Below are 17,029 nucleotides of genomic sequence, written 5' to 3'. Positions count from 1 at the left end.
TTATTTCCACTTAACAAATTATAAAGGGAAACGGATAACGTTATTTAAATTATGAAATTATTAATTATTATTAAGAAGAAAATTCACAATAAAATTTATATTTCATTTAATTTATTTTTAACACTGTAAGTACATGAAGAAAAAAAAAAAGAAAAAAGAAAAATGAAAAATGAAAAAGGCATATCATATCTTATAAGCATATTTAGTTTAATTATTATCCTAGTGAAAAATTCTATTTGAAAAAAAAATTTTAAAAACTTCTCAAATAATTAAAAATATGCATAAAAGAGTTTATATATAAATTTAGTACAATGGATATATTTAAAAAAAAAAATTAAGTCTTTTTCGTATATTTCAAATTTTTTTTTCTATTGAAAAAAATATTCCTTAATTTTATTTAAAAAAAAAAAAATTGTATCTTATACAAATATGGCAATATACAATTGTAAAAAGTTAATTTTTAATAAATATAAATTAATTCCTAATAAAAATAAAACTATAAAAATTTTAAAGAAAAGTCTTTTATTTTATTGGAAAACAAAAAAAAAGTTGTAAAGTAGAAAATATGGAATAAAAATAAACTTAATGGTTAGTTCAAAAATATACAAACAAAAATAGAAAATTCAAAATATAAAAGTAAATATATATTTTAAGTTTTTTCATTTTTTTTTTTTAAATATAGTTTATGCAACAAATTAAAGATAAAAAAAATAATTTTATAATCAAAAAATTGAGATATATATAAATGAATTATGTAAAAATACATAACATATAATTAATTATATTTTGTTTTATTTTTTATTTCCTTAATTCTAAAACAAATTAATATAAAAAACAAAATAAAACTATGACAATTTATTAATAAGTTGAAACTTTAATTTAAACAAATAATTCTGCTAATAAAAAAAAAAAAATAGTTTCATAAAATTTAATTATTTTATTATATTAAATGATGTAATAATAATAATAATATTTGTGTTATAATAAAATTCTAATTTTTTAAAAGCACCAATTATAGCCAATAAAAAGGTAATCTACCTAACACTATCCTGTTATCATATTAAATTGATAAAATTCCTCTAATAAAATATTACAAGTGTTATGCCTGTTTTTGTTTTTCTATTGTTATATTTAATATATAGAACTTCACATATTCATACAATTTTAATTAAATATAAAAAAAAAAAATCTCCTGTTCTATATATTTTGAGCTTAAAAGTATTTTATAAAAATTGAAAAAAAGGTTAAATTATTCTAATTTGGAGATTATTACCTTGTCTTTTTTTTTTTTTTTTTTTGTGTTATTTTTCATGTAATTATTTTAGTTTCATTAAGATTCATATATTTCATTAATATTCTTATTTTCTCTTATTTTATATCTAATTTTTTATTTTCATTTATTTTATTATCAATATCATTATTTTTATTTATATTATTTTCAGTATCATTATTTTTATTTATATTTATATTATTTTTAATATCATTATCTTTATTTTCATTTATTTTATTATCAGTATCATTATTTTGATTTTCATTTATTTTATTATCAGTATTATTATTTTTATTTATATTTATATTTATATTATTTTCAGTATCATTATTTTTATTTATTTTATCATCAATACTGTTGCTGTTATTTATTTTATCATCAGTATTTTTACTTTCGTTTAATTTATTATTATCATTTTCTATATATACTTCTTTACTTTTATCATTACCTTCTTCCTTTTCTATAATATTTTTTGATATGTTTTCTTTACAGTTTTGATTATCCAAAGTTTCTATATTGCAATTAGTAAAATTCTGATTTGAATTTCTTATAGTAGCCTTATTTTGTATGTCTTTAAGAAGCTGAGTTCTAAGCTGAAACATTGAACTTTTACTGTTATCATTTTTTTTAGAATTACTTTTAGATTTGTTAATTTTTAATTTACAATCACTTTTTTCTGGTTTTAAAACTTCATTTTTTGAAACTGTCTTTTTTAATACAGAGGAAAATTTTGGATTATTTTTTTTTTTACTAAAAACATTATAATAATCATCTAATAAATTTGGATCATTTAATAAAATGGAATATTTTTTGGGGTTGGATAAAATATCTTTGTAGCATTTTGTAAAATTATCGACAATAGATGACAATATTATAAAAATGTTTTCTAAATTACCACTTTTTGAAATTTCCTCTCCTAAATAAATGCTCAAATCGTATACACATTTTTTTGTTTCTTCATACATCTTTTGAACTTTAATAAATTTTTTTTCACTATCTTCTAATATAATTACCATTTTTTCTTTAAAAATACCTTCGTAATTGGATTTCAGTTGAGTTTTAATATAATTTATTTCTTTATCTAAAGATATTAAAAGAATATCAACAGCTTCTGAAGACATTTTCGATGCGACTAGCACTGATTCTAAATCATTTTCTAACCAATTCATATTTAAATTGGGCAGATACATACATAAGACAACGGTGATATAATGCAAAGAAGTAATTGAACTATCAATAGAAGATTTAAATTCACTTAATTTTAAAACTGATGATAAGGTAAACCCTAGTGCAACTAAATCTTCATTATCGTTAATTCCATAATTAACATAATTACCCCATTTTAAAACTGCTTTTAGTAAAGATCTTAATCGTATGCTTGATCTTACTTCTTTAACAGCTTTGTCATAAATAACTAAATCATTTTTTATTTCATTAATCATTTTTTCATATTTTAAAGAAAATAAGGAAATCTCAAATTTAGGACGACATTTATCTAAATAAACAAAAGGGATAAGTTTTCTTTCAACATCTCTAAATTGCTCTGGTTTAACATTTTCATTCTGTAATTTGTGTAATATACCATCACTTTCTTCTTTTGTTGGCAAAATGTGTAATACTTTTTGCAAAAATTCTATATTCATATTTTCCAGATCAAAAACATTTATTTTATCAACTATTTCTTGTGTACTCATGGGAAATCTTAATAATATGCCAATATTTTGAGCTCTATTTCTATCTAGTACTGTGATTAATTTTTCCTCTGAATTTTTTTTTTTTTCTTCAGATTCTTTTTTTTTTATTACTTTTTTTTCCGTTTTTGCTCTTGCAAATATTTTATGAACTGCTTTCGTGTCAATTAAATTATATTTTGCTTCTTGATGTTTTATTTCGTTAAAAACTGTTCCTTCAATTTTGTGAGTCGGCAATAATTGCCAATGTAGTTTAATCCCTAATGGTCTTTTTTCTGGTATTTTTTCCGATTTTTTTAAGGAAAAATTAAGTGGGCATTTTTTTAAGGGAAATTTCGATTTATCTTTCATATTATTTTTATTTAAAAAAAACGGAGGTGGGCATGGAATTTTTTTGCCAGAACTTTTTGTATGTTCATTTTTAGAAATCATTTGTTTCATAGCAGCATCTTTTTTTGAATCTTCTGGTTTATTATCAATTTTCTCTTTAGAAAAAGAGGCTTTTAATAAGGAAGGAGGAAGTGGTGGTGGAGGCCTTTTTTCTTTTGACTTCTTTAGTAATGCTTCAACAATATTAGCTGTCTTTTGTTTATCATTAACTAATTTATATTCTTTTCTTTCAATATCCTTTTCTTCAGATTCTTTTTTTTCAACTTCTTTTTCTCCATTTTTTTTTTCTTCAGTTTTTTTTTTTTCAATTTCCTTCTTTTCACTTTCCTTTTCTTCAATTCTTTTTTCTTCGGTTTCTTTTTTTTCAATTCCTCTCTTTTCACCTTCTTTATCTTCAATTTTTTCCTCTTCAGCTTCCTTTTTTTCAATTTCTCTCTTTTCACCTTCTTTATCTTCAATTTTTTCCTCTTCAGCTTCCTTTTTTTCAATTTCCCTCTTTTCACTTTCTTTTTCTTCAATTTCCTTCCTTTCAACTTCTTTTTCTTCGATTCTTTTTTCTTCAATTTCTTTTTCTTCAACTCTTTTTTCTTTAATTTCCTTTTTCTCAATTTCTTTTTCTTCAACTCTTTTTTCTTTAATTTCCTCTTTTTCAATTTCTTTTTCTTCAATTCTGTTTTCTTCAATTTTCTTTTTTTCATCTTCCTTCCATTTGGAAATAGAAAACAGAGACGCTTCTATAACAGGTGTGGAATACGTAGATGTGGTAGATCTATCACTTACTATACTTAACAATGATTCAGTTTTATTTTTTTCATTAAATCGTTGGTACATTTTTGTCATATCATTAATTAAAAATTTTTTATTTAAATTATCTTTATCCACAATGTTTTCTTTTTTATTTGATTTTTCAATTTTCTTTGAACTCATTGTATATGTTATTTGTTGCGATTCATCTACAGGTTCAATAAATAATAATGGTATATTATCATGAGAACTTGATGGGGTAGAATCTTTAATTTTTAATTTAATTAATTCTCCACTTGGTAATTTTGCATAAAAAAAATTTCTTTCTCCTATTCTCTTTAATATACTATCATTATTAGTAATACGATCCACCTTTTTTAATTGCTCATCCTTCATTTTCGTATTATTTATTGATTTTTCCTTATCTTGTGATATTTCTTCTTTATTCATATCGTATTTATCTTTATCTTTTTTTAAGAAACCATATTTTTTTTTATTAATAATTTCACCTTCTTTCTTCTCATAATCGGATTTGTTCATTTCAAGTTTAGCAATTTTTATTCCATCAGAGCTTGTAGTGGCCTGAAAAATATCTTTATTTGAATATTCCCTTTTTAATTCTTTTATTTTTTCCTCCTTTTCCTCTTTACTTTGAATAGTTTTTTTTGAATGATCTGAAGAACTTAATTTATCATTTTCCTTTTCTTCTATTTTCAAAACATCTTTATTTTCTAACTTTTCTACACTTTTATTATATATTTTTCTATAATATGAAATGTTTGTGTAACTTGCATTTTCAATATTATATAAATGCTTTGTTGACTCTTCTGATGGCATACTACTTACATTGTTATAGTCTAAAACAGCTTTAAATTCTCTATGGGATTCAGAAATTTGATTTAATGAGGATTTGTATTTAATATATTTTTCATTTTTTAACATACTTAATCCCCATACAGATAAAATAAAATTAAGAGCTTTATTTAAATCATTATTACATATCTTCAAAGAAAACAGAATTTTTAACTTCGGTAATTTAGTCATTTTTTTTAAAGAATTTACTAAAGAAATATTGACTTTTACAACATGATTATTGACAAAGTTGCACAAGTTTTTTGATGGTTTTGTAATAACTTCAAACTGCCTTTGTAAAAAATCTTTTAGAGAAATTAGACTAGATACGGATTTTTTTGATGTTAAAAGAGAACATACATTTTGCTTTTTATTTAAGGAAAATTTATCTTCTTTACTTTTAAACCCAAAAAAAGAAGTTAACAATTGAGTTATGTTAGTGGTATTATATTTTAATTTTGATTCTTTTTCATTGTACAACGTATATACATTATAATGCATTTTAGAATTAAAATCTGACTTTTTGTTACTATTAATTTCTAAAGTATTTTTTTCTTCATTTGCTTCTTTTAGTTGCTCACATGCTTGCTCTCCCTGTTCTTGTATTTGCTGTTCTTCATTTTCTTTCTTTTTTTTCTTGATTAATTCAGTACTATTTTTTCTTTTTTTTGTATCCTCTTCTTCCTCTACATTATAGCCTTCCATTCTTTTTTTTTTCTTTTTTTCAGAACTCATTTTGTCAAAATAGTTGTAATTTTTATCGATAGAAATAAAATTGTTGGGATCATCATGCGGTTTATATAATACATTTTTATTTTCATTTCTAACATAAAAATTTTTTTTTTCAATTTTTTTTAATTCTTCTAAATCATCAATTTTGTTATTGCTTTTTAAGTGTTTTTTATATGCATTCAAAGAATCCTTTTTTGTAGCTGAATCCAAAACAATTGATATTTTCATATTATCTGGTATATAATTTTCATAATTGCTGTTAATATCTATATCATCTTTTCTTATATGAATGATTTCTGAAGAGCCTTTTTTTAAAAAACCCGTATGAAAAGAAAAAGAGCATGGAAACCCTTTATTAAATTTATCTACATGCTTATTACCAATTAGTATCAGAATATCTCCACATATGATATGTTCTTTAGGATTACCTTCTGCATCATGAGTAAAATCAATAGTTACATATTTTTTTTTATTTTTTTCATATGATGATACGATATTGCAATTTAAGTTATTACATTTTAAAAAGTATTCATAACCATATTTAGAAGATGATTTTATTTTATCTTCTGATTTCTTCTTTTTCCTATTTTTTTTTAAAAAACCGTATTTTTTTTTATTCTTTTTTTTATTCTTTGTTTTATTCTTTTTTTCTTCAACTATTACTTTTCCATTTTTTAATAAGCTATTGATGTTTATTTTTTTACTAGAATTTATAGATTCACCCGTAGAAAAAGAATCATATTTATTTTCTTTAAAGGAATCACACTTTTTTCTTTTAATAAAACTTCCATTTGCTATTTTGTTTCCTCTTATTTCACTAACTCCATGCATATGTTCATTTTTCAATTCAGACGCATATATTGAGCTCTCTTTGGAAGTACAGTTAGAAAAGTTTCTGCGAGTTGAAAAGGCATTAGCTATTTTTTTCATTTTATTTGTTAAATGAAAACTACGACTTTTCGATGAATCAACTGTATTAATTTTTTTACTTTCTTCCGATTCTATTCTTGAATACTTATCAGAAGTTTTATTTCTATAATTAGATGATTCTCCTGCAGAATTTTCATAATATACATTATAATAGTTCTTTAAATTATAGTGAGAAGATGTTCTTAACAATTTATTTTTTAAGGAATTAAATCCTTTTTTATATGTTTTATCTGATAAACCCTTATTCTCTTTTTCTTTAGAATTTGGCAAATCATAATACATACTAGATGCATAATTTATTTTTGCATTGTTTGAATTACTATTTTCTGAGTAATGTGGAATATCACAACTAAACATTTTTTTATATATCATATTATTTTTATGAAAATGATCATTTCTTTTTAAAGTGATATTTCCATCCAAATTATTTTTTTGTAAATTTATACACTTTTTTTTTGAATCCAAAATATTTTTTTCATTATCTTCTTTAAAAATGCAATCAGACACATTTCTATAATCATTTTTGCATTCACGATTTTCATCTTTTTCATCTAATTCTGATTTTATTTCCTTTGAATCATCCGATTCAAATTCTTGTGATCCTTCTGATGTATCGTCTATTGATTCTTCATCATATGAACATTCTTCTGTATATTCTTCTGATTCATGATCTGAAAAAAAATCTAAGTTAAAATCTTCTTTATCCTTATAAATAATTTCATAAACTTCAATTGAAACAGAACACAAGGCATAATCAGTAAAAATCATGCTATTTAATCTAAAAGTGTTATTTTCAATTTTCTTATTCTTATTTTTTATTATATCATTAAAATAAAAAAAATATCTTTTATGAGATGGTTTCCAATAATCAAAAGATATCCAAAAATGATGATCTTTTACTCTCATACTATTTTTGTATGTTTCTCTATTTATTAATCCAAATCCCCACGAATTTGAAAACTTTGTTTTTTTTTTATTTTTAGAATTATCTAATTCATTATCATACATTCCACTTTTGCTATTTAAATTTAAAGTGTGGTATTGAATTTTGTTGGTACCTTCAATGTTTTCCTCATTATATTTATCTTTAGAATCATGACTTTCTTTTTTATTTAAATTATTTATAAAATTAGTATCCTCTAAATTACTATAATTATTAAAATTATAAATTTCATTTGATTCAGAAACATCTCTTTTTTTATTAAAATCTATATTTGAAAAATAATTACTATTATTATAATTAGAAAAACCACTGTAATTTATTTCATCATACTTTTTATGTAATATATTAAACATGTCATCAGATTTTTTGTAAATAGAATTATTTTCATATTTATTTATGAAATAAGTAGAAGATGAATCAGTATGAGTATATGCTCCTTCATCATCTTCATCATTGTATATTTTAGATGATTTATATAAGATTTCTTGAATTTGATCTAATGTTAATGAATTATCTAAAGATAACATAACACAAGAAAAAATTAGTAAAATAAATGAGCTAGTTTTATGATAATTTATAATAGCAAAATTATCTTTTTTATTGAAATTAAGCCACAATAATATAGAACTGCAAATACTTATAATGTACTTTAAATTTGGATATTCTTTTTCACCAAAAGCATAATCAATAATTTGCGAATCGAAAAAATTTCCATATTCTTCCTCTAAGGTTAAATTATTACCGTGGATGTCCCATATAACATATGACTGATAAAACATAGCATTAGGTGATTTACCAAATGTACTCAAATCGTAATAGCATTCATTTATTTTTATTAAATTTTTGTAATTCACATTTTTTTGATTTTTTTTTATATCCACTTTTTTTAATAAATAATCTATATTTGCAAACACATTTTTATTATATAATTCTAATCCTCTATAATAATAATTTATTGGTGGATCATTTAAATATTCACTTGATATTCTCTCTAATACTTTTATATAATTAGATAAATGATATACATTATTAATTTGTAGTTCAACATTTTTTGGCAACCTCCACGGTTTTTTCATAACTAGTAATCTTTTTGATATTTGAAATAAATATGATTTTGTATATTTATGTCTTATTTCATCAGGTACTAATAAATAATTTGTTAAATTTAATCCTGTTATTTGATTATATTTACTATCATTATATTTATTTTTATACATATGTTCATTTTTTCTTGTTTCACTATTTTTTTTTCTTTTAACATGCCCCAAATGATCATGAATTATTTTCTCTTTCTTTTCTATGTAATCATCTGATATATCATCTAAAACAAAATTTCTATAATGAATATTTTTATTTTCCCTAGGTTTTTCATTATTTAAAAAATTTATCACATTTTTTTTTTTATTTATTTCATTTTCTCTTGTTTTTATATTTTCATTTTGACCTTCTTTATTTTCCTTTTTTTTCTCTTCTTTTTTGTCCTTTTCATTTTTTATACTTCTATCTTCTTCTTTTTTCACTTCTTTTTCTTTATTTTTTCTTTTATTTCTTTCAAAAAGCTCTTTCATGCTAAATATTTGTCATGTGATTTTTTTTTTTGTTCAATATAAAACTAACAAAATAATGAAAAAACATCAAAAACATTGAATTCTAAAAAAAATTAATAATATTTATTTATATTATCGTTACTTTATTTATTTTTTTTTATTTTTTATTTCAATCTCTAATAAAAATTAATTAAACTAATGTTGTGTTATTATTTACTCTTTTTTTCATTTTAATTTTTTTTATTAAAATTTTCTCCATGTTTTTATTCTGATACTACCTTTATAAATATCATAAAATAACATATTAGTTATTTAAAAAGAAAAAAAAAAAAAACGACATAATTTTCTACTTTATTATTACATATAGAAAGGTTTTACTTGTGTGAATCTTAAATAAATATTAAGTGTAATTTAAAAAAAAAATGAAATAATATAAATATAAAATTAAAATATAAGCATTGTCAAATAGTAATATATATAATATAGAGTAATAATGGAAATATTACAAAAATAAGTTCATAACTAAACAAAAATAAAATTGTAAAAAAACTACAGGAAAATGGCAACATAAAAAAGTATATTGTACAAATATATAATAGTATGTTTTTGTAGTTATTTAAAAAATTGTAATTCATATACAAAAAAAGAAAAGGAAAAAAGAAAAAGGAAAAAGAAAAAAAAAAGTAATATAAAATATAATCTAAACCTTTCAAATAAAAATATAAGTTTATTGTAAATTTTGTAAATTATAAATTATTAGTACAACAATAATTGCATTACTATATTATATTTATGCATACTAATAGGTGTAGTTCGTTAGCATTATTTTTTAAATTTCTATAATTTTATAATATATACTCATTTGGGCATTAATTTTCATGCTCAACTATTAATATTTTTTTATTAATAATCGCCAAAAAAAAAAAAAAAAGAGAAACATGTATTTTTCTTTTTTTTATATGTTGCACATTTCTTTTACATTCTGTTAAAAATGGAAATTCAAAAAAGGAAACGAATATAAAATAGTTAAAATAAAAAAAAATAAAATATAATAAAACAAAATCAAAAAAAAAAAAAAAATAGAATTTAATTTACAAACATAAAAAATAAAAAATTTATTTTTGGTAAATGAGATATTAAGACTTTACATAAATAAATGCTTTAAATATGTTTAAAATATAAAATTGTGTGTTATCAAAAAATGAGGGAAACTAATATGAATTTCATTTAAAATGAAAAAAAAAAAAAAAAAAAAAAGAATTAAAAAATTAAAGTAAAATAAAAGTGTTTTTTCAAAAAAATGAAATAATTGTTATATATTTAATTTTTTTTAAAGATATTTTTTTTTTATTCATTAAGAAATATCATTATTATTGTGAATAAATCATATATGAAACTGCCTTAATTTTATGCTTTTTCGTTAAATAATTATAAAAAAATAGTTTGCAAATATTTAGTATTTATATAAATTCAAAGTTAAAAATTATAGGGAATATATTTTTTTCATTTAACATGCTTAATAACAAAAAAAAAAAATATATTAGTTAAGATATAAAATGTGAGGTATTTCATTTTGTTAATAATAAAAAAAAAGGCAAAAATTTAAGAAAATAATAATTTGTTTCTTTTATATGTTAAAAAGTTTTACACATTTATGTTAATACTTGTATAAATTCATATATGATACTTATATTGAAACTAAAATTCACAAACATTATATATATATATATATTGATTTGAAAGTATATTATCAAATTATTGAAGTTTGAAAAAAAATAAAAAAATATAAATGTCCTTAAAATATTAAAGATAATAATTGTCTATAAAAATGAAATTTACATTATAAAAATTATTATTTTTAATTTTTTATTCTTCTTTTTTTTCTTCTTGAATAGGATTCAAATATAGTATTATATGATGTTATCAATTTCATAAAATATAATAAAAAAATTAACAAAAATAGCTAGAGTTTAATGGAAAAAAAACTTTTTTATTTTGACATTTAGATAAAATTTTCATATTTCTCTTTTCAAAGTTTCAAGTTAAAATTTACTTTTATAAATATTTGAAATATAACTTAAAATAGTAAATTTTTCTAATTCATTTTAGTATCATATTTTATATATTTTCGAAAATATTGGGCCTTTAGAAATATATGTCCAGTTCTTTTATTCTTTTTTTTCCCCTTTTATTTATCTCTATAATTATAAAAAAAATAAAAACTTTTGTATTCCTCTAAAATATAAGTTTTTTTCCATTTATTTAAAACATAAAAATGTTAAGAATTATAAGAAGTGTTTTTATACATTTTATTTTGTTTTTAATGTACTAAACATATTTTTTAAAAAATAAAAAGAATGTGTCGTAATAATTTTTTTTTTCAAATTTATTAAAAAATGATAATGTTACTTTTATATTATATATATCAAAAATCCTAATATGTATTATTTGTTATTTCTTATTCAAAAAAAATTAAAATTTTTTGTTTGCATGTACAAAAAAATTATTTTTGTGATTTAATGCTGGGTTCATACAAAAAAATTTAAGAAAAAAAGAAAGAAAAAAAGAAAGAAAAAAAAAATTTATTTTTTCAGATATAAATATGAGGTAAAATGAGTATGTAGATTTGTGTTTATGTTATAAATAAATTATAAACAATCAAATAAATATAAATATTAATTTATATTTAACTTATTAAAGATAGGGAAAATAAATTTTCTATTAAAAAATTACGGAATCTTCTAATAACCATTAATAAGATAGTTTAGTTTTCTAAATTAAAAACTTAATTTCTATTAAATTCATTATTTTTGTTAATGTTATTTTATTTCATTTTTTTAAATAAATATATACAATTAAAAAAAAAAAAAAAACTTTTATGCATCTTTTTCTATTTTGTTTAAAAAAGTCATAATTAAATTATTTTGTCTTTTTATTTTTGTTACATTTGATAAAAAAATAGAAAAATTCATCAGTATTAGAATCATAAAATTATTTTAAAACTTATATATATATAAAAAAATTTTATTTAAAGAATTAAAATTATTCTCATTAAATAGAAAATAATAAATAAAAATGAAAAAAGAATTCGAAGAATATAATAAGAAATATTTTCGGAATATACAATTTATTTATGATTTTTTGGATAAAAATGGAATGGAGAAAAGTTTAGAAGAATTAAAAAATGAAAGTAAAATAAATTATATAAAAAAATATGATGAATATTTTTTAGATAATGTAAATTATGATTCTGATAACGACATTGAAAGTGATGAGAACGATGATTTAAGTGACGATTTTTATATAGATCATACATTTCTTAATCAAGTTATTAATAATATGAATAATTCCATATTATGCAAAGCTATAGATAATTTTGAAAGTACATTAAAAGTAAAGACAGAAAAAATAAACAAAGAAAATAAGATAAATGAAAAAGATTTTAGTAATGAAAATTCTCATCTAAGCATTAATAATTTCATTCAAAAGAAAGAACATTTATGCCTATATGAAAATACAGAAGAAAAAGGAGATAAATCATATATCAATATGGGAAATAATATTAAAATTGAAGAAACGTGTAGTTTAAAAAAAAATGCAAATTTGAAAGTTATATGTCCTGAATTTATAAATAATGAATTTAATATAACTAAAGAAAATTTTGTAAATGATACAAAACTAGATGAAGATGAAAGTAGATCTTGTCTTCATCCATCTAAATTGGAGAATGAAATTAATATAAACATTTATGATGAAAAACTGAAAAACAGTAATTTAAATGATTCAAAAAATGAATACAGTGATAAAATAAAAGAAAAATATATAAATAATAATATAAATAACTGGGATAACTATTTTACTTATGAAAGAGAAATTTATAAAAGACTAAAAGTTAAATATATTAACGATACAATAAATAAAGAAAAAGATAAAAAAAGTTTTGAAACTTCAAATATTTTAACTGTTAAATATATAGACGTATATAATATGTATGCATACGAAAACATGAAATATGATGACGTTATTTTTTTTAAAGTTTTTTTTCCTATATTAATTTTAGTAGGCTATTCAGATAACCATGTAAAATTATTTATAACATTTTATGAAAAAAATGATAATGGAAGTAATACGGAAGAATGTATTCACATGTATAAGGAGTTAGATAATATTTTATTAAACTCACCAATAATGTATATAGATATAAATTACAAAGATAATCTATTTATTGTATCAACAATGAATGGAGAAATATATCTATGTGAAATAAATATGAACTGTATTATTAATTTAACAAAACATGTTGAATTAAATCATTCTGTAGATGATATAGTAAAAAATATAAAAAGAGATGAAAAATACATAAGTATAATAAAGAAATTCAAATACCATAATAAATATTCTATAAAATGTGCATTTAATGATAACTATTCTTTATTTTGTTCTATATCAAATGATAAAAATTTAATTATATATGAAAAAATAAAAGATGACAATATATCATCAATTTCTTATGAGAAAAGAAAAATTATAGGATTACCTGAAATACCAACAAGCACCATATGGTTAAGAGAAGATAATGATAAGGAATCAATAATTATAAGTATGCTTAATAGTAATCATGTAATATTTCTAAATAGTAAAAATTTTAATATAGAAAATAAAGTATATTTATTTGATTTAAAAGAAAAATATAATATTTTAAATTTAGCATATAACAAAAAAAAAAAAATCTTAGTTTTATGTACAGATACTTCTAAAATATTTGTGTATTCCTTAATCAAAAAATCTATAATAAAAGAAATTTATGGATGTGTATTAAACTCTCTTTCTTTTCCGACTATTGAATTAGATATAAGTGGAAGTAACATTTATGTAACATCTGATGATAAAGTAAATGGCACGTATATTTTAATCTTTGATATAAAAAGTGGAAATATTATAAATAATATAAATAATGGATACAAAATTAGGTGTTTTCAATTATTAAAAAATTACATATGCCCATTTTCTAATAAAATCGATTCAAATAATATTAGAGAAAATAAAAAATCTTTACTTGTTTTAGGATCATTTGACAAAAAAATACACTTTTATTCCAATTAAAATATTCATAAAATGTGTGTGTTTATATTATATAAAAAAGGAACATATAATAAAGTATATATGCATCATTTAAAATTTTGGTTTGCAATTATGTATATAAAATAATAAGAACAAGAAAATTTTTTTTTTATTGCCTAACTTTAAGTAATATGTGCATATATATATTTTAATATATATATAAGAACTTTTTTATTAATTAAAAATAATTTAATTAAATTTACAAATTCAAAAAAAATTTCCTTTCTCTTTTATATGTTCTTATTTTTTCTCAATTTCAAATATCCATATATATTTATTGATCAATTTATTAAACATGAACATAGCATTAATTGTTCATTAAAATATAAAGAAAAATAAAAATTATTATGGAGAAGCATTTAATTTTTTTCACTATTGAGCATACAATAACATCAAATAAAGTGATTATTTTATCTTTTGAACAAGAAATAGTATATTTCATGATGGATTAATTTCAATAAAACTCATACAGTTGGTATTCCCCTATAAGTGCTTAAATTAATGCAACTAAATATCACTTACATTATTATTAGCTTATTTCTTTATGCGAAAAAAGAATATCTATTTATCAGTTCATTTTTTGAGAAATTTTTAAGATACCTCATATTGATTTTTTGAGTCCTTATTTAACTAAAATAATGTTTTAGAACAAATAGATTAACGTTATTTCATTAAAAAAAAATGATAATTTAGCAAGATGGATTTTCTCATTTTTATTGCATATCTCTTTAAAAACTAAAAAATCATCACTTTTCCACATAATAAATTTTCTATAATTGCCAGATATAACAAGTAAATTTAAGTTATTCATAGAGTATGTATTGCAACACATCAAACACATTTATAAGTCTCATATATAATAGGAATATCACTTTTATTTTTTTATATTTCTTATTATACTTATGTTTTTAGAAAACAAAATTATTTTTTGATCACTAAAAAATTTCAAACTCGATATTGTCTATACACACCCATTCAGATATATTTTTTTTTATATTGAAAGTGAAATTTCATATAATTATAGAGATACCTGATCTTCATGCTAGCAAAATACTGCAATTATAAAAGGATAAAGAGTGAATAGAATCAATATATTCCATTAAAATAACTTAATTGTTATTATCTTTTTTAAGATCAATAATACTAATTGTATAATCATCACATCAAACTCACGAACTTAAAACAAGATGAAATATAATGAAGTTTACTGAGTTTAACATATCCTTAATATTGAATATTGTAATGTCAAATAGCAAATAAAAATAATTTTAATATAATTTTATTTTTTTCGATATATTTTTAATACTTCTAGAAGATATGTGATTTTTCTAATCCATCAAACCTAATTGAATATTAACTTTGTCTTTATGTTTTTATATTAATACATATATATTTTTTTCTTTTAAACTTAAATTTATTTCATTATTTACTTGACATAAAAGCAATGATTCACTTTTTGGAAATTTTAAAAGAAGTTAAAAATAAATGGTTCCGATTAAGTTGTACAAGTTACTATTATCTAGCATTTAGAATTAAAAAAAATATATGTATACATAGCAAAACGAAGACATTATTATCAAATAACATTAAGTTATTCTTTTTTTTATTATTTATTTCTTTTCACCATTTTACTCATGTTTTTAGTTACCTTTTATTATCACTTTGTTCTATTTTAAGTAATAGGTATTTTTATATAAAAATTCATATCTAATATGCATTATATCATTTAATTGTTTTTATAAATACATTCTATAAATTTTTTTAGAAGACTTATTTTCAGGAATTTTCTGAAAATATTACTTCAAAAAAAAAAAAAAAAATAATTCTTCCATTTCTTTTTATTTTATGTTCATAATGTGTTTTTTTTCAAGTTAATAAAAAAACAATTCATTTAAAATAAGATAAAAAAAGTGTTGCAAAATTATAACCGTTAAGATTCTTTTTATTGAATTAATTTTATTAAATGAAAAAAATATATATTTGGACAATTAAGAATTATTGTAAAATTTTTTTTTCTTTTTCTTTATTGAAGATATCTTTTATTTTATTTACATTTTTCTTTGTTTTTTTATATATCTTGGTTACATTTATATTTTCTTTCGTCAATATTTATCCTTTTAGTAATATTTATATTTTATTTTGGTTTATATATATATATACCTTATTTTTTATAAATTTATGCTTATATTTCTAATATATTCTAAATATATTTATATTTTTAAAATATAGAAAAATAAAAATTTCTGTAATTTAAAAATAAATAGTGAAATTTTTGTTCATTTTAGAATTAATAAATATATATTATCAAATAATGAATTAAAAAGATGCATTTTTAGAAAAATTCAGAATGTTATTATAATTTAATGGGAACTTATTTTAAATTAATATTTTCTACAATTATATATATTAAGGTTCAAAATTAATATAAAGAAACTTATATAATTTGAAAAATTGTATAATAAAATCATTTTACATTTCCACACATTTTTTTTCCATCTCCTTTCATGTATGTACATCATTAAATAAAATATAATATTTAAAAAAAAAAAGGCATTTTCCTAAATCAATAAAATAATACTTTGTATAAGATATATTAAATAATAAAAAATTTTAATTAGTATTACTAACATAAAAATATATATATATATATATATATATATATATATATATATATATATAATACTTAAAATATGTGAACAATTCCCATTAAAAAAAATAGAAGAATTGAAAAAGAGTATGAACAAAAAAAATAACAAAATTTTTAAAATTAAGCACAAGTTTTTTCAAGTAAATTTGTATAATTTTATTA

The 17,029-nt window shown here is 19.3% G+C and overlaps 2 protein-coding genes across 2 annotated transcripts; one reads left to right on the top strand and one right to left on the bottom strand.

Annotated features, from left to right (window-relative positions):
* Positions 1 to 1,368: 1,368 nt before the first annotated feature.
* PRELSG_1435100 (formin 2, putative) lies at positions 1,369 to 9,120 on the bottom strand (the record flags this gene model as incomplete). Its single annotated transcript, XM_028679423.1, has 1 exon — positions 1,369 to 9,120. One exon carries the CDS (start codon positions 9,118 to 9,120, stop codon positions 1,369 to 1,371), a length of 7,752 nt encoding a protein of 2,583 aa, XP_028535138.1.
* Positions 9,121 to 12,174: 3,054 nt separating this feature from the next.
* PRELSG_1435000 (conserved Plasmodium protein, unknown function) lies at positions 12,175 to 14,202 on the top strand (the record flags this gene model as incomplete). The annotated part of the gene is made up of 1 exon (XM_028679421.1): positions 12,175 to 14,202. One exon carries the CDS (start codon positions 12,175 to 12,177, stop codon positions 14,200 to 14,202), a length of 2,028 nt encoding a protein of 675 aa, XP_028535137.1.
* Between the last annotated feature and the right edge of the window lie 2,827 nt (positions 14,203 to 17,029).

This window comes from Plasmodium relictum (assembly GCF_900005765.1).
Source record: "Plasmodium relictum strain SGS1 genome assembly, chromosome: 14".
NCBI classification, from domain to species: domain Eukaryota; phylum Apicomplexa; class Aconoidasida; order Haemosporida; family Plasmodiidae; genus Plasmodium; species Plasmodium relictum.
The sequence above is the reverse complement of the archived record's forward strand: the minus strand, read 5'-3'. Positions and strand labels throughout refer to the sequence as shown.